At 47.5% G+C, this 26,184-nt stretch overlaps 1 protein-coding gene across 3 annotated transcripts in view; it reads right to left on the minus strand.

Moving 5' to 3' along the window:
* Nucleotides 1-26,184, minus strand: part of LOC138447912 (pleckstrin homology domain-containing family G member 4B-like) — a 1,180,303-nt gene that overhangs the window by 786,216 nt on the left and 367,903 nt on the right. For 2 of the 3 annotated variants that reach the window (XM_069604440.1, XM_069604433.1), the window contains exon 3: nt 20,103-22,581. In XM_069604440.1, the coding sequence (XP_069460541.1) occupies nt 20,103-22,581 (2,479 nt within the window). The remainder of the gene's footprint in view (nt 1-20,102; nt 22,582-26,184) is intronic. The other variant, XM_069604450.1, reaches the window with a different exon arrangement.

Genomic DNA, 26,184 nt, shown 5'->3' on the forward strand with positions numbered 1-26,184 from the left:
CCAGCTTCTTCAGGAGTTTGCCCAGTAAGATGGTAATGGATATAGGGTGATCATTAGCCAGGCAGGAGAGGTCGGCAGAGGGCTTTTTGAGGAGAGGATGAACAAGGGAGTGCTTGAGGGTTTGGGGGAAGGAGTCAGTGGCAAATGAGTGATTACAGAAATCAGCCAAGGAAGGCAATGTTGCACTTGATAGTTCTGGAGCAGCAGGGGAGCACCTGTTTGGAGGACACTTTCAAAGAGAGGACTTGTCTAGAGACCTCATCCGGTGCTATGGCCGAGAAAGAGGAGAGTAGAAGGGAAGGGGAGGGAGGGCCAAGGGAGGACTGAGAGTGTGGGACAGAGGAGTAGAGGAGAGTGAAGACAGGATGTCCTGAGTTTTGGTTAAGAACTGGGAGGCCAGTGAAGTACAGAGGCTCAGGGATGGCAGGGGAGAAGTGGAGACTGCAGTAGGATTGGCGAGTTCTTGCAGATTTTAATCAGTTTGCCCATGTTCTTAGTGGCGCCAGAGATTCAGGCTTGGTATGGACCCTCTTCTTTGAGCGTATGGAGAATCTGTATTGCCTTTGAAGCAAGCGGCAGGCCAGTCTGTCAGAGGGTGTGCCTGATGCCCGCCACTTCTGATCAGCAACTCTGCACTTGTGTTTCATTACATATTGCTTGTACCATTATATTTAAATTGCACAGTGCTTTGACGAAAGTAATTTATAAGCTCAAATAAATACAAATAGGGCGGAATGGGGGGTAGTGAGTAGGGCGTAAGATCAAGGGATTGGGCGAAAGGGAGTGAGAGAAACAGTTACTCACCATAGTGATTACTGTACTCCTTGTCCATAGTCCACTAACCTCCATACTAATGGGTCAGTCCCATGGAGTTGGAACCACAGCCTTTTCCAGTGCATAAAAAACAACTTCTCCTTTAAATTTGTTGCATGCACTGTCGTGCCTGGGTGCGTCCGCTCACACTGGCTGCGCCCACCGGTCTTGCCTGTCAGTCCTTGATCACTCGTTAGCTACTACTATCTTATCAATTTATGGGGGAGGGAGGATGGTTCTTATGGAGGAAAGGGGACTATGAACTAGGAGTACAACAGACACAACAGTGAGTAACTCTTTCTTATGCCTATGTCCAGTCTCCTCTCCTCCATACTGTAGAAATAGTGATTCGAGGGGGGGTAACCCCTACTTGGTGGCAAAGCGGTTGAATAGGACAGCCGGTCTAAAACTAGGGTCAGCTCAGGAGCTGGTATGCAGGCAATAATGCTTACAGAAAGCAGATGGTGTACACCATATGGCGGCTCTGTTAATAACGTACCAAGGTACATTTGCTGAAAGTCACATCCGTGGCTTTGGTCCTGATGGCGTGAGCATGCATGTCCTTAGGAGGCTCACGTCTCTGCACGGAATAACAGTGTCCGATGCCTGAGCAGTCACCGGGCATTAGTGGCCTGCGAGTCAGGGTGCTGACCGCTGAAAGTAATGAAAAGAGCATCTGACTTCCTGAACTGTTTAGTACGATCTACTTAAAACTTTAGGGCTCCCCTGACATTGACTTACGTTGCACTCCACATACACAGAGACTTAGGATTCAGAAAAAAGGTGGACAATACCACATCCTCATGGATGTGGAAGGAGGAAACCACCTCAGGTAGAATAGGCAAATGAGTCCGTAAAACCACCTTGCCCTAATGTAAACTAGTGTAGGGCTCAGACGCTGAGAGCCTGGATCTCACTGACTACTCCCAGAAGTGAGAGCCACCAGAAGTACCACCTTCCATTAAAGGTGGGTGGTGCGGTAGGCCCTATTAGCTGAAAGAAAAGATCAACATGAGCCAACCGAGATGCATAGGCCGCCAGGTGTTACATAACGGAGAGGATCTCGTTCCGAGGGCAAGTCAAAGGATTGACATACTTGCCCAGAGCCCAGTAACAGAACCTGCTTCACTTGCTCTTGTACTGGGCTTGGGGAGAAGCTTTCCTGGCTGCCTGGACTATTTCCATAATTTTAGCAGATAGTCTGAGATGGCCTAGGGTCAGGTGCTCAGGAAACATGGAACCCTGCTGCTAAACTGAGCAATTTCAGAGGCGGGCTGGGGGCGAAGGGCTCTCCATCCTGCTGATGGAGGAGATTGTGTGTTGCTGGAAGGGGATTTGGACTGTCCCTTCGGGCTTGCAACGGTAGGAGAACCATAAGCAGGGTAACCACTATGGGACTATGAGGATGAGAGTCACCCTGGCTGATGGTGAATCTCTCAAGGAACTTGGGCAGAAGAGGGAAAGGAGGGAACGCACATTAAGTCTGGAAGTCCCACTAGATTGAAAATGAATCTCCCAAGGAGTCCTCGACAACTTCTCCCCTGGAAGCGAAGAGGAGACACTTGCTGTTCTCGGATGTGTCAATGAAGTGTATCTGGGGGTGACACCACTAAGCAAAAACAATCTCTAAGACTGAGAGCTTAATCTACCAATGTGATCTGCAGACATCCTGCTGAGGAGGTTGGTCTCCACATTGAGCAGTGCCAGAAGATGAAAGGCCATCTGAGAAATGTGATGCTCGATGGCCCACTCCCATATCTTCACTCTAAACAGACAAGGGGATTGAATATTGCATGGAGCTGGAGGACGTTGATATGGAAAATAATCTCCTCTTGGGACCACAGGCAATGTGTTTATTGTAAATTGAATTTTATTTATTTTGAGCAGATGTGCATTAAATAAACAACAAGAGGGAAGTGCCCACTGCAGGCAACCCGAAAAACTTGATTCAACCCCCTTCCAACTCTCCACCCTCCCCCGCACCTCTTTTCCTGTCTGTTAGACCACTTCTAGGCAAATTTGCATGTAAAACTGTGTATTTATCTCAAAGGTCCGAGTGGTCTGAGGGCTTTCAAGTTCCCACACACAATGGTCCATAGTGCACTCGAAGCTTTTAGTGTCCATCTGAGCTGGTCCGGACTTCTCGTTGTCGGTCATCTGCCCTCTCTCAAATGCATTACAAAACTGTAACCAATCTGTTTCCACAGCGGCACTCCCTCCATGGATTGTTGCAGTGATCTTCTCCATTAAATATATATATCCTTTGCCGTGTCAGACCACTCTTTCACTGTGGGGAGAGTCATCCTTTTCCAATACACGGCACGCTTGCGCCGCCAGGAGAAGGACATTTACCAGTGGTGAGAGGACGTGCCACTGGCCCTCCTGCCTCTCGAGCCCAAACAATATCAACATGGGGTCTAATCTGCCCACCCCCCTCCCACGTCCTTGATCCATCCCAACACCGCTGCCCAATACATCTGCACTTTAGGGAAGCCCCGCCATATGTGCCAGTAGTCGGCCCTGACCTCACAACCATGCAAACAGTGGGGGTCCACCATGGGGAACATTTTAGATTAACTCACCGGGACGTACTGCTATCTATGTAATAACTTCATGGCATGTAGTTTATATTGGCACGAAATAGATGTCTTACAGGCCCTTCTACACATCAGCTGCCATATGTACCCCTTGAGTTCCATCCTCAGGTCCCTCTCCCATCTTGCCCCAGAGCCCCCGTGTTGTCCCCTCCTTAGGTTGCAACAGGGCCCCATAGAGGTGTGAAATAAGGCCCTTCATTTCCATTTGTCCGTCGAGGACCCTCTTGACGGGCATGAGTGCCCTCTGGAGAAGCTCCTTCCATTTTCATGCTGTCAGAATTCCTTTAAACCTTAGGTAAAGTAGCACCGATATTTTACCTACCTCCAATGACTCTTCTAGGTCCTGAATACCCACAAACGCTCCTCCTTTCCACAGCTGACCCACCCGGGTTAGCCTTCCTTCAAACCATGACTGGTACTGTTCGACCTCAGGCATCTCGTCCCTGACTGCAGGGGCCCAGATGTGACTCATTGGGGAAGGTCATGTGGTAATTGCTTCCTTCCTTCCTTCCTCCCATAATTAGAACCTCCCAGTGAACCTCCAGGATTGGATGGTCGCAAAATTGCTTCAGAAGTCTACTTCTCTGGACCCAGAGCCATTCGCCCATCATTTCCGGGAAGAGTGCTTGCCCCAGGTACACATCTCTGAGAATATCTTCTCGAAAAGAGGGGGTAGTTAGCAAGGCCCAGATCCTCCCCTGGTCTCACAATGTGAACACCTAAATATTTAACACCTTCCAATTGTATCTGCAAACCCAAGGATCTGAGCACCTCTACTTCCCTAACGAGGGAAAAGACACCGATTTTCCTCTATTCACCTTGAAACCGGAGAACCTCCCATAATCCTCGATTATTGCCAGGGCCACTGGGACAGACCCTCAGGGGTTCACCAGGTGCAACACAACTTCATCTGCGTAGAGACCTAGTTTAAACTCGCTATTGCCCACCCTGATACCCTCCACCCATGGGGATCTTCTTAGGTGCTCTGCCAGAACCTCCAGCGCTAGATCGAACAGGAGAAGCGAGAGAGGGCAATCCTGCCTCGTCCCCGCTGTGAAGTGCGAAAGGTCGCGACAATCTCCCATTAACTGTGACCCTGGCCGCTGGGGTTCCGTAAAGGCCACGGATTCCCCTCTGTATTCCCTCGCTAAACCCACATTTCTTCAGTATGCCATAGAGGAAATCCCAGTCGACCCGGTTGAAGGCCTTTTCGGCGTCCAAGGCTGCCAGCACCGGGTTAGCCTCCCCCTTCAATGCGGGACATATCAGATGTAGTGTCTTCAGCATGGTATCAGCTCCCTGTCGGCCTTGTATAAATCCCACCTGGTCCGAGTGGTTCAGTTTGGGCATGAGGCCCTCCATTCGTGTGGCAAGGATTCTGGTGAAGATTTTTGCTCAACGTTCAGTAGAGAGGTGGGCCAGTATGACCTGCAACTCTCCGGGTCATTGCCCTCTTTTGGTATAACCGTAATGAGTGTATTCCCAAAGGAAGGGGGGGGGAATTTCCCAGTGGCCATGATATTGTTATATAGGCCTGCCAAATGCCCCACAAGACCCCCACGGAAGTCTTATAGAACCCGGGTGTGTACCCATCTTCCCCCGGCAGGGGCACTCCCTCCAAATAAGTGTCCACCTCTGCCTCCCTCCCTCCCTACCTCCTGTAGAAGTGTTCATAAAATGTGTCAAATTTATGCACTACCTCCCCCGCTATGGAATAGAGGCACCCTGCCTCATCTCTGACCCCAGCCACCCACCGATCCGCCCTTTGTCCCCGCAGTCTGGCTGCCAGCAGTGCGTCTGCTTTGTCCCACTGCTCGTAATATCTTTGTTCAGAAAATGCAGACTGGCCAGCACCTTGCCCATTTCAAGGTCCCTCAGTACCCCATGCTTATCGCTTGCCACCTTAAGATCTTCCTCTCTCACCTTCTCCCCCTTGCCCTCTGCCCTTTCCAGTTGTCAAATCTCCCCCCTTAATTTACCCGCTATCAGGGCCCGCACTTTTTGGAGGCTCCCTCTCGGATGAGGAGGTCCCTCCATGTTGCCTTTGCCGCATCCCACACCATGCCCTTCTCAACCTCCCCCGTGTCGTAAGTCTGAAATATTCCTCAATCGCTGCCTTCATTTTATCCATAAAAACAGCGTCCTTCAAGAGGGCATCATTACACCGCCACAGGGATTCCCGGGATCTTAAACCTGTCAGGTATATGCCCAATTACACCATGTCAGGATCTGACCAACTGATCGGGAGGTGAATGCACCCAGTGACCCTATCAGCATACTGCTGGGGATAAACCAATAGTCAATTCTTGTTCTGGAACCATGTGCAGAAGAAAAGAAGGTGAAGCCCCTCTCTGTCGGGTGACAGTCTTGCCACATATCCACTAACCCCTGTTCTGACATGTAGTCCAAGAACCCACCCTCTAAGTGATTTACCCCCTCTCCAGGAGGATTCTGCCCACCACTATGATCCAGTTCCCTGTCTGCCCTCATATTAAAGTCCCCCATATAAGGAGAAGGCCCTCAGACCCGTCGAGTACCTCCCCATAGCTTCCCTCAGGAACTGCAATTGTCCCGTGTTCGGTAAATATATAGATGCAAAGGTCAGCCGAGAGCCCTCTAGTGTCCCTGAGACCACCAACGCCCTCCTGTCGCTTCTTTTTCAGACCACCGGGTCCGTAACCCTCATTCTCCGGTTAAAGATAACCCCCACCCCTCCCTTCTTGAGAGACCCTGAGGCCCAGAAAACCTGTCTTATATGGGCGCCTAGGATACGCCTTTCCTCTACCTGTACCATGCTGGTCTCCTGAACCAACAACACATCTATATCACAGTTCCTCATTTACCTCCCCATCAGCGAACGTTTGGTAGGGGAGTTCAGGCCCTTAACTTTCAAGGAACCCAACTTAAGCACTTCCGCCTGACCCCTGTTCTCAACGTGCACCATTTTGAAACATGACATCCCTTCCTGACCACTCAATCACATTTCATTCAAATTGCTCCATGTGCACTTTTAAACATGCCTTCCACTCCTTTAACATGAACCCCCCCTTCTCCCACCCTGCATCATGAGCGGAGTTGTATCTGAGACGCCCACCCTAAGGTGTGCCACTAGGGCCCATCATCCAGCTCTCCTGTTGTCCCCTCACCTCCCCCGATGCTGTTCTTGCCCATGTATCGACCCCTGACCCTATGGGAGCTTGCACGCTCCCTTCCTTCACTAGTGATTTCCAGCCCCATTCTGCGGGGGAGTATTTAGCTTCTTGAATTTTTTGCCACGCAGCATTGTCCTTTTAGCACTCTGTGAGCCCAGCGGTCCATGTGGCTCCTGGGGCGGGTCCCCTCTCCTCCTTCACTCTCTGTCAAATCTTCACCTTTGAGAACCTGGAGCACCTTCTGCGCCTCCTTATCGCTAATCACTTGGTAGTCTACTTTTCCTCGTTCAAATGTCAGGGCAAAGGGGAAATACCCACGATACTGAATGCCCTTGTCGGTCATCCACTGCGTGAGGGGCCAACAATCTCTGCAGCTTTGCATAGTCAGACTAGAGAGGTCCTGGAATACTTTAATTGTGTCACCCTCGTACCGAAAGCTCCCCAGGCACTTTGCATTCTCAAGCACCTCCATTTGATATGATATGGCATTTGTAATGCGCCTATACACAAGTGTTTCGAGGCGCGACGAGGCAAGGGTGGGGGAAACTGAGGGAGGACAGACAGCGATCTTACTAGGCCAGGTGTCATTTAGATCGCGCAAGTGCATGGGAAGGAGGAAAGGGATAAGTGCGGGGGAAAGGAGGACGGGAAAGTGCAGTTCATGGGAAAGTAGAATAAATAAGATAATTGAAAGGCCGGATGGTGGCAAGTGCAGGTAAGAGCCGACATAAGTGCTGGTAGTGGGGACTGTAGGGATACAGAACAACGGTCCCCAGGTGCGGGGGTTGCCAGGGAGGCAGTGAAGGTGTGCAATTGGCGGGACCAGGGCCCGAGATCAGAAGGGTGGCCAGGTAGCCAGTGCAATTACAGACAGGAATTCAGCAGGGGAGAGGGGGAGAGAAAGCAGAAGCAAAGAGGAAGGTTTTGAGGTGCTTCGGGAACCAGAGATGGTTCTCCTCAAGTCTCAGGGAGGCAGGAAGGCTGTTCCAGAGGGAGGCCCCTGCCGAAGAGAGAGATCTACCACCAACTTGTTTCTTGGAGAAGGGACGGACTCTGAGGGAGTTGGAGGCGGCTGAGCGAAGAGTTCGAGTAGGAAGATATTTGGGAAGAGTGTTGAAGGTATTGCGGCCCCAGTCCCCGGAAAGCCTTGTGGACAATGAAGAGGGATTTGAACTTAATCCTCGCAGCCACTGGGAGCCAGTGCAGATATTTCAGTCCTGGAGAGATACGATCACTGGGCTTGAGGCCAAGGACAAGTCTCGCAGTCCTGTTCTGGATAAGTTGCAGAGGGCGGTGAGTAGAGGCAGGCACATTTGGATAGAGACTGTTACAATAGTCCAGTCTAGAGAGAACCAGGGCTCTGGAGACGGTGAGCTTCTGGGGGAAGGAGAGGAATTTCCAAGTCTGTCAGCCTTACTTCATACCGAGGAGGTCTACCTGTAGATGATTGTTCTCCATCCTCTCCATCTTGTCCTCAAGCTTGTAAACTCTCTAATATCGCGAATGGATGCCTGAATATCCGTTCCTGATCACCTTGGTCTCCTGATAGATATCTCAGATCTTCCGTTGTCAGAATCGGGGCAGACGTACCCTCCCCGGTCGCCACAATTATTGGTCTGAGTGTGTTTCTTTTGGGGCACTCTCTGGTTCTCTCCAGAAACGTTGTAGCCACTGGACATCTGCAATGACCCCTCCTGTGTGTCAGAGCTTAACTCTTGAATCCTCCAGGGCAACTGTCAGGCCTGTCCATTGTGAGTGACCCACCCCTAGTATGAGTCGGGGGTCCGACACCCTTCTCTCAGGGTTAGGTACAGCTATATTTCTCCCGGTCCTCTTGCAGCCTTTCTGGCCCCAGGCTGCATGTGGGTGCTCCAGTTCCTTTCGCTACGGCTGGCAAGGCAGCACCAAAGACATCCAAGCCCCCTCCTCCTGATTGCACACTCCAATCTGGTTCAAGCGCTTTTCTTCAGTGGTGCATCCTCATATGTGCTCGCGGTGATGCCACGTCCTATGGCCATCTTCCACCCTCTGCGGGGGAGTGTGCGCCTAGATTCCCCACCTGGGTGTGTGACCCTCTTTGGGCTGGGGCCCGGTTCCTCCTTCCCACTCCAGGGTCACTTTCTCAGTTTAATTTCACCTCTGCAGCTCAGGTTCCCTTAGTTCTGGGACCTTTATTGATGTGCCTGGTTCCTGGGCCACTTTGCACTACTGTACCAGTCCGGGGGGGCGGCGGGGGCCCCACCACGTGGCGCTGTGTACAGAGCCGGCAGTCAATATACAATTTCTACCCTCTGGGCCCGGGTTGCTGGCACAATGGGGGCTTACTTCTCCCTCTAGGCACCGTGCGGGGCCTCGCCCCAGTTGGTTCAAACCCCCTGTGGACTCTCACCTGGTAGAGTCTCATCCCGCTCCTCTCCCGCTTTCCTTAGTTCCCTGCCTGTGCTCCTCTGGGTCCCAGGCCCCTGCTCTTCCTCCCTCTGGTCTGCGCACCATCCTGGGCTGCTGTGTGTCAACTTTCAGGCTGCTGGTCCGCCTGATCTCCATGTCTCTCAATGCTGCTCCGGCTCCGTTGCTGCCGTGGGTGTCCCCGTGAGGGGGGTGGCCATGTTTTCAGTTCAGGCGCCTCGAGCCGCAGCTCGGTCTGTCCCCGACTGCTGCTCCTCTCGTTCCAAGTGAATAATGGGCCCCCTCAGCACCATCAATTGCTCACTGCCCCTATTTCAACTGAGGGGGGTCACGCAACCACTCCCTTGGACTAGGAGAAGGCTTAGAAACGTAGTGCTTATGTGCTCAGCAGTGCATTCCTTGCCTTGAACTGCAGCGTTGGAGTTGCCTGCAAGCCTGGTGCCACCCCGGACACTGAGTCCAGGGCACGCCACTCTGAAGATCAAGGGGGTGCGGTGATGGGGTGGTCACGGTCTCTCTCCCTTAGCCTCCTCACCTGTCGGTATCGGACGCAGCAGAATCGCAGCTCTTCCCTGCTTATAACGGCGGTCTAGCTGGCACTCTACCAGCCCTCAGCTAGTGGCAGCAGGATCTCAGGCCGTGGATGTTCATTGGGGCAAGTCCGTTCCTCATGGTCCAGTGGCGGCCACCCATTTGGTGGACCCGGCGGTATGGTGTTCAGGTGGGACACTGACAGGTGGCTCCTCTGCTCCCAGGAGTCTGGGCTCCGTTTGTCAATCACTTGACGCTGGGCTGCTCGGCTCTTCGGACCGACCTCTGGCGGTCCTGCGTCCACTGTTTGGCCCCCTGCTCCAGCGTGCTTCCTCGTCTGACCTCCCATGGGGGATGAGGCACTGGAGCCCTCTGTGCCTAGCGCACCAGGTCTTCACTGTCTGGGGCCTCCGAGAAGTCCCACTCTTCTGCCTCTCGGCTTCAGCCTTAATCAGGGGGCCACAGACTCTCCTGGGTTAGGGATGCTCCGGGCTTGTATCGGGCAACTTGCGCTCCAGCGGGTGGAGGCTAGCGTCACAGGCCCAACGGTTAAGAGCTTAGCAACATCTTCACGCGACCATCCTGGTCCGCACCCCCAAGCTGTCTCCAGGCCATGTGTTTTGAGAGGCCCCAAAGTGGCTCGACACAACTCGAGGGAGGAGTCCATGGTGAAACACTCCTATGGACCTGGCTCATAAGAAGGAATTCCATGAGTTAGGTTGATGAGCTGACTCCACCATGCCAAATCCTGGTCTAAAAAGGCTGGGATCAGAATGTGGTCCAATTGTTTCAAAGTCGATTGGTTAAAGAAACTGGCTAAATGCAACTGGAGTCCCCTCATTTTGATAGCGGTATGCAAAGTGTGTATGCAGCTATCAACCCAAGGAGTATGTGAAACCAGAATTGAGGTCAGCTGCCGCTGTTAAAAATGGGTCACGGAAGCCGGGATATCGAAGATCTTCTGCTGGGATGGAAAAATCCTTGCAAACTGTGAGACCCACACAAATCCCAGAAAGGTCAGATTCTTTAAAGGGACGAACTTCGATTTCTGATATTTGATGGACAATCCAAGAATAAAAAGGTGTGTCCGTCAAGGCTTGTGCTGACGCGGCTGCTTCGAGCGCAGAATGGGCTCAGACTAGGTAATCTTCCAAGCATGGATAGACATGTATCCCTCTCAGACTATAGGAGCGGTCAACTGTGTTCATCAGTTTAGAAAATACACTCAAAGTCGAGGAGTTCAATCCAAATGGGAGGGCCCTTTACCCATACTGTTTTATGCTGCTGGAGAACCTCAGGAATCGCTGATGGGTTTCCCAGTTGGGAACGTGCAAGAATGCGCCTTTTATGTGCATGGCAAAAAATCTGCTTGAACTCATCCCAGGATCTTGGCAGCCGTGACCAGAACCTTTCGGTGGGGAGGAAAAGATTGAAGGTATAAATGTATAGGGTTGCCCACAGGCCAGCCTGGTTCTTCTTGGGCACAGAAAATAGACATGTTTAGAAGCCCTGCCCCTTTGGTCCAGGGGAACAACTCCAATGACCTTCATGGGGAGGAGCTTTTTTACCTCTTCCAGATGAGCAATGTAATCCATCTGGATGAGAGGAAGAGAGGAGGAGAAGAAGCTATTTGAGGGAGAGCGAGGCTGATTCCTTCTTTGACCGCTGGGAGACAGGTCAGGGTTTCTGGCCATCCTGTCCAAGTAGCCACGGAACCCACCAAAGGACCTATCTCTGGAAGATTTGGAGAAAGCCGACTGTTGAAAAGGCTTGTGGGTTGGTGTGGAGAGGATTGTTAGAGACTTGGCAGTGTGGGTATACTTTTTCCTCAAGTTTAGTTCTTTGTCTGTGGACAAATGAAATAAATCTCGACCATCAAAGGGCAAGTCTAGCATTCAGTCTGAAACCTCTCTGGAGAATCTGAATGCATGCATCCATGCCATCCAGCGCATGTCAGTACCCAAAGCAATGCCTCTCCTGGAGGTATCAATGTAGTGTACTGGAGCCTCCAGGAGGTCCTGAGCGATAAGCATGGCCTCCATCATGCCCGATTTAAAGGCTTGCTGCTTCACCATGGGAAGGAGAGCCTGCAAATCGCCAATCTCTCTGCAAAGCTTCTGGTTAGCATTAGCCTGTCTGAAAATCCTCAAGGGAACTTTACCACGAAAATAGGACCTCTGGGTTAAGTTTTCCACTTGTCTGTTCTGATGGGATGGGTTTTTTGGCAGATAAAGTCTCAAAATGTTGGCCTGTCTTCTTCATTCTCTCCAAACAAGAAACATCAACAAATTCTTCCTTCTCAAAGGTTTCTGGATTAAATTGTCTCTGCACCACAGGGCCTCATTGTGGGTATGGTGGTATCTCAGTGTTAAATCTGCTGAGATACCATCAAACGGAATTACTTTTAGAGTCACTTGGTCCAGCGAAATTACCACTGGATTGCAAGTGGTGGTAGGAGGGTTAGTCCCCATTAATTGGAGTTCATATGGCTCCATGGGGATTTTGGCAGAATTCCCACCGGCGGTAGTTCCACCGATTGTGCTGTGTTTTTGGTGGACAGGTGGCGGTAACAGAATTAATGCCTTATTAACACTGAATTTTCCCACACAGCCATACTCGCAATGAGGCCCTATGGAATTACTGTTACCGCCACTTGGTCCGGCAGAATTACCGCCAGATTACAAGTGGTGGCAGGCAGTGTTAGTCCCCATTAATTGGAGCCCATAGGAATCCATGGGGTTTCAGCAGAATTACCACTGGCGTTGCGGAAATGCAGCAGTAACAGAATTACCTCCATGTTACCACTGAATTTTTCTGCAGCGCCATACTCGGAATGAGGCCCCTAGTCTTTAAAGAAACAGAGTTACTTTCCACAAATAACAACTTGGGTCACTGGGATGACAGACTGGATTCCGGTGGGTTTCTCCCCATGGCTATGAGATGGTGGCATTCTTAAGACAGAACAAGAACTCCTGTTGCAGGTTTCCCACAGTTTCTCCCATATATAATGTAGAGGAAGGGCAGCGCTAGATGTATGGGCAGGTACTGCAGGGCTATTGTGGCCTCAGGACCAGATCCTGCCACCCAACCCCAGCTTACTCTCCACATTACTGAAGTAACCCTTCCTCGTTCCTGAAGACCAGTTCGTAGGCCTGCATGCTGGCCCTCAGGCTAGCCTTCTCACCAGTCTGCCACAAGTGTGTTCCCCCTCCCATTCCTTACAGATAACAGGTTGATGGTTATTGCCTCTAGCCCTATGCCTCTATTGGACCCCCACTCCACTTCTCCTTTCAATGGCTCCTTCACCTTCCTACTCCTTTTGTGGTGGAGCCTGGCTCTGGCCCTCTCTGTACACAGACTGCATCATTCATGCTCTTCTAGGCAAACCTCGGTTTCTTCCATTCTTCCTTGATGTTCTGCTCCAACATCTGTCCTCCCGCCCAACCTTTTCTTCCCCTTTCTCTGCCTTTGCCACCACCACTTGCACCTTCACATTTCCTGTCCCCACCTCCTCCCGAACCTTCAGGTCCCTTTCCAACACCCCACCGGTACACTCCGCTCTCTCTCCACTTCGCTACCTCCTACTGAAATGTCAGCTTTCTCTCCCCCTTCTCCTCCTCGCGCTCTGAAACACTTGTGTACGAACGCGATAGAAATAAAATATCAATAGCGATCAATTTCCTCCTGCTACACCTTTACCTCTCTCTCCACTATCTTCCTCCATCAGTCTCTCTACAATGACGTTACTCCATGCCTTCATACTCTGCTGCCCCAAACACCTACACTCTAATGCTTTCTCAGGGTATTTATAGTATAGTATAGTATATATAGACCTCAATACCTCGCCCTGGGCTAGGCTGCTGTATATGGGCAGCACATGTAAGTGTACTGATGACTCTAAAATGAGGATTGGCCATTCAGTGAATATTCAGGTGACAACAATGTATTGACCGAACACAAGTTCTGTCCAACGAACCAAGCTTTCAATAAGCTAGTCTACAATCATGAAATGTCCATTCGCGGACATGGCACTCATATTCGTGCAGGGCCAGCAGGTGCTCTGCTTTCTGCTCCTAGGTCTGCGGACTATGAAAGAGCAACATTTTGTTGAACCCAAAGGCTGGTATTTCTTACAGGTCACTATGCCCTGATTCAGGTCTGCAGAAGTGTATCCTATTTCTACATCCCTATTTACCTCTTGCTTGTCTGGTGGTTGTGTTTACTGTTGTATCTTGTCTGAGTAGATGAGCAATGTCATGAAAGGTGTGTGGAATGTAGAGACCCAGATGTTGCACCCAAGCTGTTATAGGTTTGTCAGTTGGGAGGATGGGGCTTGTGTGGTGGGCACCAGTGGTTCCTGCTCCATTGTAAGTTAACAAGATGGAACATATGAAGAGGAATCTACTTGCAAGTAAACCTATCTGGAGAATCCTGGACATCAATGTATAACATTTACCTAACCTACAGGCTAGTTTAAAAAGGGTTGCAGCAGTAGAAGACTTCATGTGACAGTCCCCGGTTTTTGCCCCTAGTGTTGCAACCAAGGGTTCCTCCCCACATCACCCGTCGAGTGGATAGTAGGGCACGGCTCCCTGAGTCACTCCTGCACACACCTTTCAGGCTAAAAAAGGGCACATAATCACAATCCTAAATTCTTTTTTCGCAAAGTCAGTCAGTGTAGCTCTCATCTGGGTCCCCACGCACTGCACCTGCACCATATAAAATCATTTCTTAGATTTCCCATTTAGCTTTGGCAGTGCAGCTGTGTTTTTCCTCCTGGAACATTTCCAATTATGTGTGTGTCAATAACATCAAGATACTCCATGATAAAACCAAATCGGAAGTAAGGCAGCGCAGGTGTAATGCTAATTATTCTCAATTCCGTTTGGAATGTATATGCAGTGCCATGCTCCGATATAACGTCAAGTGACATTCCGAGATTCAGACTATACTTTTGACACGCATTAGGCACAAATGACAACCAAAGAATGCATGTTAGAGTGATTATGCATAACATTGTGCCCACTGACCCCCTGGTCTAATCTCTCCGGGCTCCTCTCACACCTGTGTCAAAAACGTGCTTGGCTGCGCTGGCTACACCCCAGGTTTCTCTGCCAGCATTCCTCTCTTGGCTCCACAAATTCTGAGTTCTCGTGTTGCGGCTCTCCACCTTCCTCAGCTTGTCTGCACAGCAAGTTTGCTTTTGCAGACACCACCATGGCTCTTACTCGTCCTGCTGATCCCCAGAAGTGTTATCTTAGGCACTGGTAGCATTCCAGGCCAAGGTTCTCGCAGCCTTTCCCCAATCACAATGCTGTAGCTGTTTCAGAACTCCTCCTCCTCCTCCTCCTCCTCCCGCCACACTTATTTATGTATCAAGCGCGCAAAAACACTTAGGAATAGAGGCGCTGTTACCGACCAGTTCCAGACAAGCGAATAGTGATAGCAGGCCTCCAGTGGTCTTAGTCGTACAGCCAAGTTTTTAAGGCTCTTCTAAAGACCCAGTATGATTGTTCTGCTCTCAGGCTGGGCGAAAGAGAGTTCCATTGTCTTGCTGCCACCATGGGGAAACTTGAGCCACTTCCGTGGGCTCGTTGGATCTTTGGTTGGATGAGCCGGTGTGCATACGTCAATCTTACTGTCCTGGATGCCTGGATCTACATGAACTTCTTTGACGGGTAGGGTGGAGCTGTGTTTAAGAGATATCGGTGAGTGATGGATGAAGTTTTGAAAATAATCCATTCACAGATAGGCAGCCAGTGGGCATCTCTTCTTGCGGCGGAAATGTGCTCTCGTTTTGGAATGTTAAGTGGCGCTTCCTTCCTTGCATCAAGCAAATCCAGTGCACTCAACAACCTCCTCTTCCTTCTCCAGCATCATCCTTTTCAATCTCATCTGGGCCAACAGGAAAGATAACCTGACCATGGAAAGGAAGGAACAACTTCCATAAGCCTAAAAGTGGCACTGCATCAGAATCTTTTTATTAAATCACTTTGCCATCGGGACGTGGTGCACCGGAATCAGTTTGAAAGGATAATGTCAAAATATTTACAATCTAAAATGCATGATAAAATGAAAATCATTTATAAGGGAGGGGCTAGAAAATTGCAAACTTTAAAAAGAAATTTCAAAATTACAAAATCAATGGTTAAACAGAAAATTAGGATGCAAACACAATAACTGGTGTCTACATTGGTTTTTGTTTGGCTTTGGGTATAATCCGAGAAACGAAAAGGAAGAAATGTGACTGAAATATCAGTTTAAATAAACAACACCACCAGCAACTATATTAAGGCAAGGAGGAGGGGATGGGGGTAGTAATAGCAGGAACAAAACTGTAAACTACACATCCTACATGTTTTCCTCAGAGAAATAAGAGGATAAAAGGAAAATGAAAGATGGAAAAAAAGGTAATGTCATAGGAAAGGTTCAACCTTTTTCTGAAGAAATGATTTATTGGCAGACCTTTCAATGTAAAACTGCATTGACATGGTTCTTTTGTTATAAAAACCATCCAAAGAACAAACTTTAGTTTTGAAGATTTCTTCAGAGTGCCTTGCTTTTCCTCAAGAACACTGGCAGCCTCTCCTTTCCACAAATGATGCAATTGTTTCTACACCCCCATCCTGGTATGCACATCTGTTAGTTCCATTTCAATTCCTGATCCTAAACTGCACCTGGTAAAAGTTTCTCTCTCAGTAATTGCAGGGGTTTATTTCTAAGTTATTCCCGGGGCTATGTGGGGAATTTTCCGAACTCCTCACCCTATGATGTGGGCGTAGGAGGCTGCTAGGAATGGAGTTGGTCCAGCCACTACCCAATGTGTCTAGCCAAGTATGGCCACGGAGAGCTACCCACAGGCCGGTTACCCCTTATGCCCTCCCAACTTACCTGCGGGACCGGAGATTTGAGCTCCAGTCCCTGCGCTCCTCCTATCCTTGCCACTGCCATGGAACTGAAAAAGGGACTCAGTCCCTTTTCCCTATGGCAGCAGCCATCTTTTTGCATTATTCCAGAGGGAGAAAAACAAAAAGAAAAAATTCCCTTTGGATGAACCCCCAGGTGCAAATCGCTTTCACGCCATGACAGGCGGGGACGTACATGTGCGGTAACGGCCCACAGCCCGAGTCGAGGCCCCTGCCATGGCTCGGGCCGGCGGGTCGTTACCGGCCATGTTACACCCCCACCCCACGCCGCCGGGATTTGAAAGCCATATTCAGAGCTTGGGATCCAAAGGTAGCAGATGTTGCTGCTCAGGGTCCCATGTTACAAAGGGAGAAGCCTGAAGGGAGAGACCCAGAGAAGGATGTTACCTGGAGGAAGGCTTGGTAAGAGGGAAGGTTTGAGGAGCCAGCTACCAGGAGGAAGGTAGCACAAAGCTGTAAGATTTTAAATGGGAAATACTGGATTAGACACACTTGTCCCATTAAGCCCCCTGTGACTAAGGGAGACAGATGAGACCCCAGATACAAACAGAGATAGAAGAAGAAAGAATCTTGGAGAAGTCACACCTGTTCTGTCACACTCACCAGATACCAAGGGAGACAGAAGACAGTGAAACAGAGGTAGAAGAAAAGGTTATGGAACTTTGGAAACTGCTTGAGAAGGATCCATCCCTGCAGAATGCCAACTGTCTTTTTAAGGAGGACCGAGCAGAGAGAAAAGAGCAAGCACTGAAAACCAACCCCTACACCAAATGGGAATTGGAGGAGCAAACTCCAGACACTCCACCTGCAGCCACAATGTGCAGAAAGGAGAAATTTTCCCCTGGCAGGAGGGCAATCGAAAACATATTGGCTGCCTGACAAGCTCACAGAGAAAGGTGAGGTGGCGAAATAGCTATCACAACCTGCTGGTGATAGAAGAGGTCCAGGAGAGACCTACCCTAATAACAAGACTACAAACCAAATTTTGGACAGAGACTTGTTGGGAATCCTGAAACCAAGGTCTGGAAGAGACCTGCTGAGCATCAGGAAATCCAAGGGGTGAAAAAGAGACTTGATGAGAATCCTAAATGCCCAGGTTCTGGAAAGAGACCTGGTGAGAATCCTAAAACCCAATTGTCTGGGAATAGACTTGTTGAGAATCCTGAAAACCCAAGTTCTGGTAAGAGATTTTTTGATAATACTGAGACCCGAAGGTCTGAGAAGGGACCCGTTGGGAATCCTGAAAACCAAAAGGTTGGGAAAAGACCTGTTAAGAATCCTGAACCCTAGAGACCTGCCTTCTGAGATGCCTCAAAACAAAAGGTTGGGAACAGACCAGTTGTCAGAAATGCAGGTCTAGAAAAGAGGCATTCTGTGAATCTTGAAAACTCATAAAGAGGAAGAGACACACTATACATACTGAAGAAACCAAGGTCCAACAAAGGCCTGTGGTAAACGTTGAAAATCTCTGCCTAGAAGAACCATATTTTATTGCACTTGAATAGGAAAAGACTTTGAAGAATAGGTTTATGAACTATTTGATTTGGCCAATTGCTTGGAATTTGTATGCAATTAATTCAGGCTAGCCGGAAGGCTACAGCCTCAAAACGATTATCTTGAACATTTCAGTTGGCCATATCCTTTTAACATTACTTTGAAGACAATGGTGTCCCTGGAGGGGCATCACACAGCAGGTATTGAGGCACTGAGGGATCACCATTGAGTTCAAGCCACCCTGATACTGTTTTATTAAGGAGGCCCTTTTTGTTGCAGAATTTCACCCAGGACCTTTAGGCATTTGTTAATCCCAAATACTCATCCTGCTTATTCTAACCTGAATGAATACAGTGTTGGAACGTACTTGTGTGTACGTTGTATCAGCGCCTCGAGTTCCCCAGAGCTCCCACTTTTGCACTTTAGGTTCATTTTTGATAGTACTGTTTGTATTATTGTGTAAAAGGGTTTGGGTTTCCTTGCCACCGGCTCATCGTATCGCCCTCCGTTGTCCAGAATAGTCCCTGTATCCTTCCTTTCTCCCACCTTGCTTGGGATTATGAGCTGTGCTCTTGCCTCTTGAGGCTCTGGGAGTCATTGATGTGGAACTACGCTACATAGGTTGATTTCTGCAGCTATTCTCGGAACAATGGATAGTAGAAAAACTGCATTTGGAGTTGGCCTCTGCAGAGCTTTCTACGGTTTGACCGATGACAATGTAAGTACAACTGATTTTACTACTCTGTCTTTTGTCTGAGGCTTTAAATATCACTATTCCAACGGGTGTGCCTGTTTCTGAGGATCACTAGGTTACGTTCAGATACTGCTATAGTCTTGCTATTGTAACCATCAGTTTTTTCATTAAGGTTAACTGATCCTGGTGTGTAAGGATGTTCAACTGACATATTCCAGGTATTTCAAGAACTTTTTTCTCTTTCCTGGGTTTTCCTCTTCAAATCAGGATTGCCACTCTCTGATAAGATTCCTCCTTTGAAGGAGTTGCCTTTATTATATCCTTGGATTTCCTCCTAGAGTCTTTGTCGCACCTCTTCCCTTAAAAACCATTTTAAACATATTACGGTAAAAGCTTTGATATCTGTCCCTAAACTAACCGGCACACTCTATTAACTAGAACCTCCATTGCCAGTAATAGTAACAGATCTGGTTAAGAAAAAGGCAGCTAACAATGCTTTGAAGCTGGGCACAGTAAGCAGGCCAGGAAGCCTGGTTATCCAGCCCTGTTTGATCTGTTATCTGCCTCAGACAACCAACACTTAATAAACCAGCATTTATGATTGTCTCGTACCATTTGGTACCCAATGGTGCCTGATAATTGAGTTTTTGTTGCATCTAACGCCACCTAGTCCCTAAATGTTCCCCATTCACTCTTCTGTTAGCAATACTACGTGTGGTCATCGTATGATATTGTTACCCTTGTATGTTGTCCCCCACATTTTAGCTTCACCCAGTTCTTAACATTCAATGCACAGAAAAATCAGGTGGGGCTGGGCAGTGAGTACATTTACTTTCTTGCAAATTGAGTATCTTTAAATATTGAGTTACACTTCCATTGATGACAGGCATTCTCCATTTTCTTACTCTTGTAAACATTACACCATCACTCCCGTCTTGCATACATTTTCACTCATCATAAACATGTGTTGAATTTGCTCCCGTACTGAACCACAGACAACCGACAAGGGGGAGCAGATGAGGAAGGTATACGTTTGGAGGTGGTGGATTTCCACTTGCAACTACACTTGTAAAAAAGCACAATGAGCTGATGTACCTGCTTCAGAGATGTGTATGCTACTCTATGGCCTCATGTTCAAATCACAGCAAGCTGTACTCATCTTCCCTTAATTTTGAAGTTGATCAAATTGGAACCTAGCCTACTCTATAGTAGCAGTTAGATTTGAAAATCTGTAAAAATTCTACATACTCTGTTGGGGGGTATTCTGCAATATAGAAGTACATTGTTCAATATAAGCGTCGACCTAAATGGAGTCCTAAACCAGTAATTTTTTACAACAGTTTGGAAACTTACAGTCAACAACAGGTATTTTCTTTTACAACACTTAACACTTTACATAATTAGTGTAACAGTTCTCAAATTGTTTAAAGCATTCACCTTTTATAATATTTGGGTTCTAGTATCAAAGTTACTTCTGATAGACCTTTACCTGGTGAGAGTGGAGCCTCTGTGACTGTGTCTGCTTGGCTAACACTGGAATCCTGAACAAAAAGCTTGTTTGGTCCTGGGGTATCTACCCTGGCCGATGCACACTGCATTGGGATGTTGTCAACAAAGGACATAGTTGGTTCTGAAAGCTCCAGCATTCCCAAACATGGAGATTGATCCTTATCTTTTAGGAAGCCAATTTCACACAACGTTCCTGCAACATCAGGATCCTCACCTCTAACATCATCTGATCCTTTAGAACACTCCACTTGGACCTCAACTGTTGATGGGTGCACCAATCCCTCATTGCTCAATCCAACTATGATATTATCCAAAGGTGTCATTGTGGTCCGTTCAGGCTCACATGCTCTTGTGGCATGCAATTCTGTCCGGCTTTTATTTTGTACCTCTTCGTCAGGAGTCCTCATCTCTACACTCGGTGTTTTGGTAATTCTGCAACATTCTTCATGACGTTCTTCTGTGGGTTGCATGCAAGTGTCAACAATAGCTTTGTACTCTCTGCCCTCATTATTGACATCCTCTATTACAAAGTGGTTATCATCGCTCGGTAAATAGGCACTTTTTCCTCCTACACATTCTGCTGCGCCAGATGAACTTTCAGATTTGCACCTAGGGATGGATGTTTCTGAAAGCAGAAGACAATCAGGTTCTGCAGTGGTACTTTTAACGGCCATCTGATTCTCTAACTCTACTGGTTGATTGAGCAGATTCTCCTCCTCCTCAACACTACTCAGCTGTCCCTGAGATAGAATGACAGAAGCACAGCTCCCATCCTCACTCAGACTCAGGACCTGCAAACAATCATCATCATGCTGCGTGGGACTTGGGTTTAGGATCTCTTGCAACAGATGAAAGCCGATCACATCCAGACAGGGTTCTGCGGGCACCATCTTTTTAGATTCACTGTGGTCACCAAGCACCTCAGAAGAGTTGCCATAGTGACCTGCACAGTGCATGAATACTTCACAGGAAACGGGGGATTCCGCTACACTATGTGTGAGTGCCTTGCAGGAGATGCTAGTGTCACATGAACACTGTTCGTGAACCTCACAGAAAATGCCTGAATCGCCTGCACACTGTCCAAGTCCCTCACGGGAGATGCCAAAGTCATCCACACACTGTCCACAGTGAGACAAGAAATGTCTTGCAGGAGAGAGAGACAGGCCACCCTCCACAGGGCTTTCGGGCTGAATTGAGTCACTTCCAGAGAGTTCATGCCCATCCATAATACGAGAGTGACCACTGCAGCATTCCAATACATCTGTACCAAGCTTTAGGATTTCCTTGCATGCCTGTAGTTTAGAAACCATTATTTTCGGATCCATCTCAGAAATAATCTCTGGTACTGTAATGTCACTTAGGGAGTCTGTGGTTTGTGAACTGTTGTAATATCCTTCATGCTGGCTTTCAGCCACCTCTTTCTCACGTTTCACTTGCTCATTAAAGGATGAATAATCCATGCCACAGGGTATTGTTATAGATGTCTGGCAGAGAAATTCTGAATGTGTTGTATAATCTGAATCTTGTAATTCAGTCGGCAGTTCTTGCAAGCAATTCTCATATCCTGCCAATTTCCCACAATCCCAGTATTGGAGTTTTTCTGATGTCTCATAGGCAGTGTAATTTCGGATCCCAGTCTCATCTACATCAAGTAACATTTCTGAAGAAGCCATGTTCTTAGAACATGTCATATTGTCTCGAATGACGACAAGCCTGTGCTTTTCACTAGCTACACAGTTCTCAGATACCTTATGGCGTTTATGATCTGGAGCGATGGATTGACTCAAAAAGCCCACTTGAGGTCCAAACGTTGATAAGGAGATGTCTGCTATGTCGACATACTCACCTTCCTGACCATAATTTGATTTGCTCTGAGAGCACATGTTCAAATCATTTACTATGGCTTCAGAAGCCATCAGGTTAGTCCTGTCAGTGAGGGACACTTCTTCCAGTATCTCATTCTCCTGGATATTAAAGTCTACCATATCAAGTGATTGACATTGAAATTGCTCAGAGCGGGTGTCTGGAAAAGAGATACCAGAGGTCTCATCATTATGGTTATCTAGATCCGTTGTACTTTCAATCATCTTTGGCTTATCGATAAACTCAGGCTGCACCACTTTTTCCCAGGGCACACGAAAAAGCTTTTCATCAGTTGTTAGTAGGCAATTTTCCAGACAGGTCCCCATACGCTCTTCGTTTATAGCGTCTAACCATTCTGGCGTAAATATAGAAGTGTAAGAGATTTCAGGGACCACCACTTCCTCTATACTGTGCCCATCATTCGCCAAACATTTAACCACTATCCGCGGGGTCTTCTTCAGGTATGGTACCACCTGCAGGTAGAAATCTCCAGGTTCCAGAGACCGCCAGTCGATGGACGCCAGCTGCACAACAATCTTCTCGTGGATGCACAGAGGCCAGCCTTCATGCCGAAAAAGCAATCCACAGTACTGGAACTACGGAGACAAACAAAATACACATTACAAACCCAGAAAGCAGCCATTTCTATAAAGAACATCTCACACATTGTTATCCTAGTTTGAGCAAATAAATATGGCTATGTTGAGTTCCTAAGAGGATCCCAGTGTCAGAATGTCAACTAGGGGTCCTTTTATCAAGACTGAAAAAATGCATCTAGCTAGTGACACAAAATGCTTCAAGACATACTTCAAACTTGACCTAAAGCTATTCTCAGTGCTTACAAGCCTGCATCAACAAAATAAACAAATTCAATGTTAACTATACAGCAAACCATGTATTCATGGGTAAAGGCTTCAGTATATTACTATACGTTTTTTCTGTCAATTTGAGGCACCACGTAGCCTTACACTTCAGTACATGAGAGAGGATGCAATGGGGAGGTAGAATTGGAGAAGCAGAGCTGGAAAACAATTAAGCAGTTGAAGTATATTGGGGTAGGCTTGTGGGGAAATGGGTATCACACCTGATGATTGTGCAAACAAAGAGCTAAGACACACTAACTCCAGCTCATGCTTTTGTGTTTGCTTGGTAATCACTCATGTATAGAGTTTTTATTTTTAATCTTTTCAGAATTTCTGGAGCAGTTACACTAATTGATAGCATCACTTTGCGCTATTAAAGTGTGCGATCTCTAAAAGAGTACCAATCATGCCTTTGGTCTGGTGGAGTGTCTTTGAATCCCCTGTGTCAACAGAATATCTTGCATTTCATATCAATTTAGAAGGCGAGTATCTCCAAACGAATTGCAACAGAGACAGATACGATATGCACATTGACAATAGTGAAGATTCTGCTGCATGGCAATACAAAATAAATCTTCATGGCTATTCAGGTAGTCTTAATCCATAGCTCTCCCTCAATTACAACTTCTTAGTACTCCTGCTCCTGCAGTGGCCCAGAACACTGCTCTACATTTGCTACATAATGCAACATGCAAATTCGGAATTTGGAACCCCTAGCACACAAACCCTGCTTTACGCACCTGGGTACCACTCTCCTCCAAATAACCAGCCTCAGTAGCCCAACTGCCATTTCACAGGTTTTTATGACAAGCAGTAGTGTAGTAGCATTGGCATATGCATGACACACTGGCTGGGTGGGAGCTGTGAAGAAGGGGGAATCTACTGACTAAGAGTACCTGAATAACAATGGAGGTAATATGTTACTTTTTCATCTATTCTTTTGCCTCTATCACCCTCCTTCCTAATTCATACAGATATATTACACAGCAATATATTTATTAACTGCGGAGGAGATGAAGCATATGTTATGTGGGTTGAAACAAAAACATTACGGAGTAGCTCCTGGACAAAAGCAGTGTGTAACCTGAAGGAGACATCCATGGAAGTATTACATGGACAGAAAACATCAGCAGTACCCCAGTTAGCTGCCCTTCAAATCACTGATGGGCATAGGCCTTAGGAAAGCTATTGATGCTGCCTTTTATCTGTTGGAATGTGCATGAGGTTTCTAGGGAACAAGACAACCATGAGAAGTATATGCCTTTTAAATTCATGACCCAATGCATCTGGCAATGGTGGCCTTGACGGTCTTGATTACAAGGGAAACACCGTAGTGAGCAACAAAATGAGTGCCTGACCTGTGAAAATATAGTGTCCTGTCTGAATAAAACTTTAATGTCTGGGTCAGAGCAGAATTTTGCAGAGAGACTCCTCTGCTTGGGAATAATGTGGCCAAACCTGGCAAACAGATAAATACATTTTCGGGTTCAGATGAAAATTAGACAAGACTGAAGGAAATGGAAAGGCTGAGGTGTCCTTACAGGATAGAGTCTGCAAATTGCTCAACTTCCTGGCAGAAGTGACTGCAGCCAGGAAGTCAGTCTTCCAGGAGAGGAGATCAAAGTCGCAGGAAGCCATACGCTTAAAAGGTTTCCTTGTTAAGAAACCTAAACCCAATGTCAGATCCCACTGAGGCGGAAGCTTTTTGACAGGGTGAAAAGGGTGAAGCAGACAGTCAAAATGATGCCTGATATGTCTGTTCTGCAAAGAGACAATCTTCTGACTCCCTTTCAGGTAGGCTATGACAGACATCAGCCAGTGTTTACAAGAATCACTTTTTATGCCAGTGCTGGCCAAATGAGATCAAGGATAACGCTTTGCCTGAAAATACAGCCAGGGGGTTGTCAATCCTCTCCAGAAGCCCTCACAGAAGTGCATACTGGTGAATTATTTCCTGGATGGATATATAATATGAGGCATGGGTCCTAAAATCCCTCGGGGAGTGTGAACTACCGCCTTAATTACCAGGCCTTCAAGCTCAGCTATGATAGGGAGGGGAGGAGACTCAACCTTTTGTCTTTAAACAGGTCTTCCTGCAAAGGAAAATTCAGGCAGCCTAATAGTGGTAGAAACGAGTACCAGAACTGGCATGGTCACTTTGACACAATCACAATCATTGTTGAGGTCATGGTGTGCCTGAACTTGTGAAGGACCTTGTTTATTAACAGCACCAGAGGAAATGCGTAAACTTGCCAGACAAATTCAGGAGAAATTAATGTCCTAAGGAATTCCACCCTTTCCCCAAGCAAGAGGCATAAGAGTGACACTTGTTATTGTGTCTTGCAATAAAATACATTTATCATAGGAAAATCCCACAGCAGAACAATGTTCTTACTATGCACTCGTGGAGTTACTAAGAGTGAAGGTATAGATGAACAGGAGTTAGTCTGTCTGCTCCATGTAGATGATACCCTCAACATGTACCGCCACTGAAAAGACAGTACGCAGTTGACAAAAAAAACACAGCTAGACTTCTAAAAGGCATAGCGCGTGAAGGTTGGTGACTCCCAACTTGTTCACATAAAACATTTGAGTGTTGTTGCCTGTGTGAACACAATCAACTTTTTTCTCACAGAAGGAAGAAAGTGTTTCTTGACTAAAAGGCAGACCTTTAGTTGCAGCACATTTATATGCTCTCTATTCCCGTGGCAACCTAAGACTGAACCTGCAGAGTGCCGCAATAGGCCCCCAACCAACCTCTGATGCATTGTTTGTCATTGAAATCTGGGGAGAATGAGACAGAAAAAGGACACCCATAAGTAAATGTTCCCCTAGTCTACCAAAGAAGAGCCTCCGATAGCAGTGGGCAGACTTTCAAAAACGGCACCACATTAATACATGAAGCCATCAAGCCCAGAATCTTTTGGATCCAGACTGCTTGAATCATGAGCATTTACTGAGCAATTCTGATGTTCTCATTGATGCAACAATTGTCTGTGGGAAGAAAAGGTCATCCATATCGTAGTATCCAGAATTGTTAACATGAACTGAATCCTCTGTACTGGAGCGCAGTTTAAATTTTTCTGAACAAGTGTTGCGCCATTTTGAACAGTCTTAAATGAGAGTGCTGGAAGAGGCTCTGATCAAACAACCATGCAGATGGGGATGCAAATGAATGCTCTGAAACCAGGTGTGCAGCCACTGCAGCTCGGTCATGTGCAAACACTCATGGGACATCATTTAAATCGAAGTGGAGTCATTGGTACTGAAAATGTCAACATTCCATTGTGATTCTCAGAAGTGTTCAATGTGCTTTCCTTGTTAGGATGTGCCAAC

This window comes from Ambystoma mexicanum, chromosome 1p (assembly GCF_040938575.1).
Source record: "Ambystoma mexicanum isolate Mex_15411 chromosome 1p, UKY_AmexF1_1, whole genome shotgun sequence".
Taxonomy (NCBI): domain Eukaryota; kingdom Metazoa; phylum Chordata; class Amphibia; order Caudata; family Ambystomatidae; genus Ambystoma; species Ambystoma mexicanum.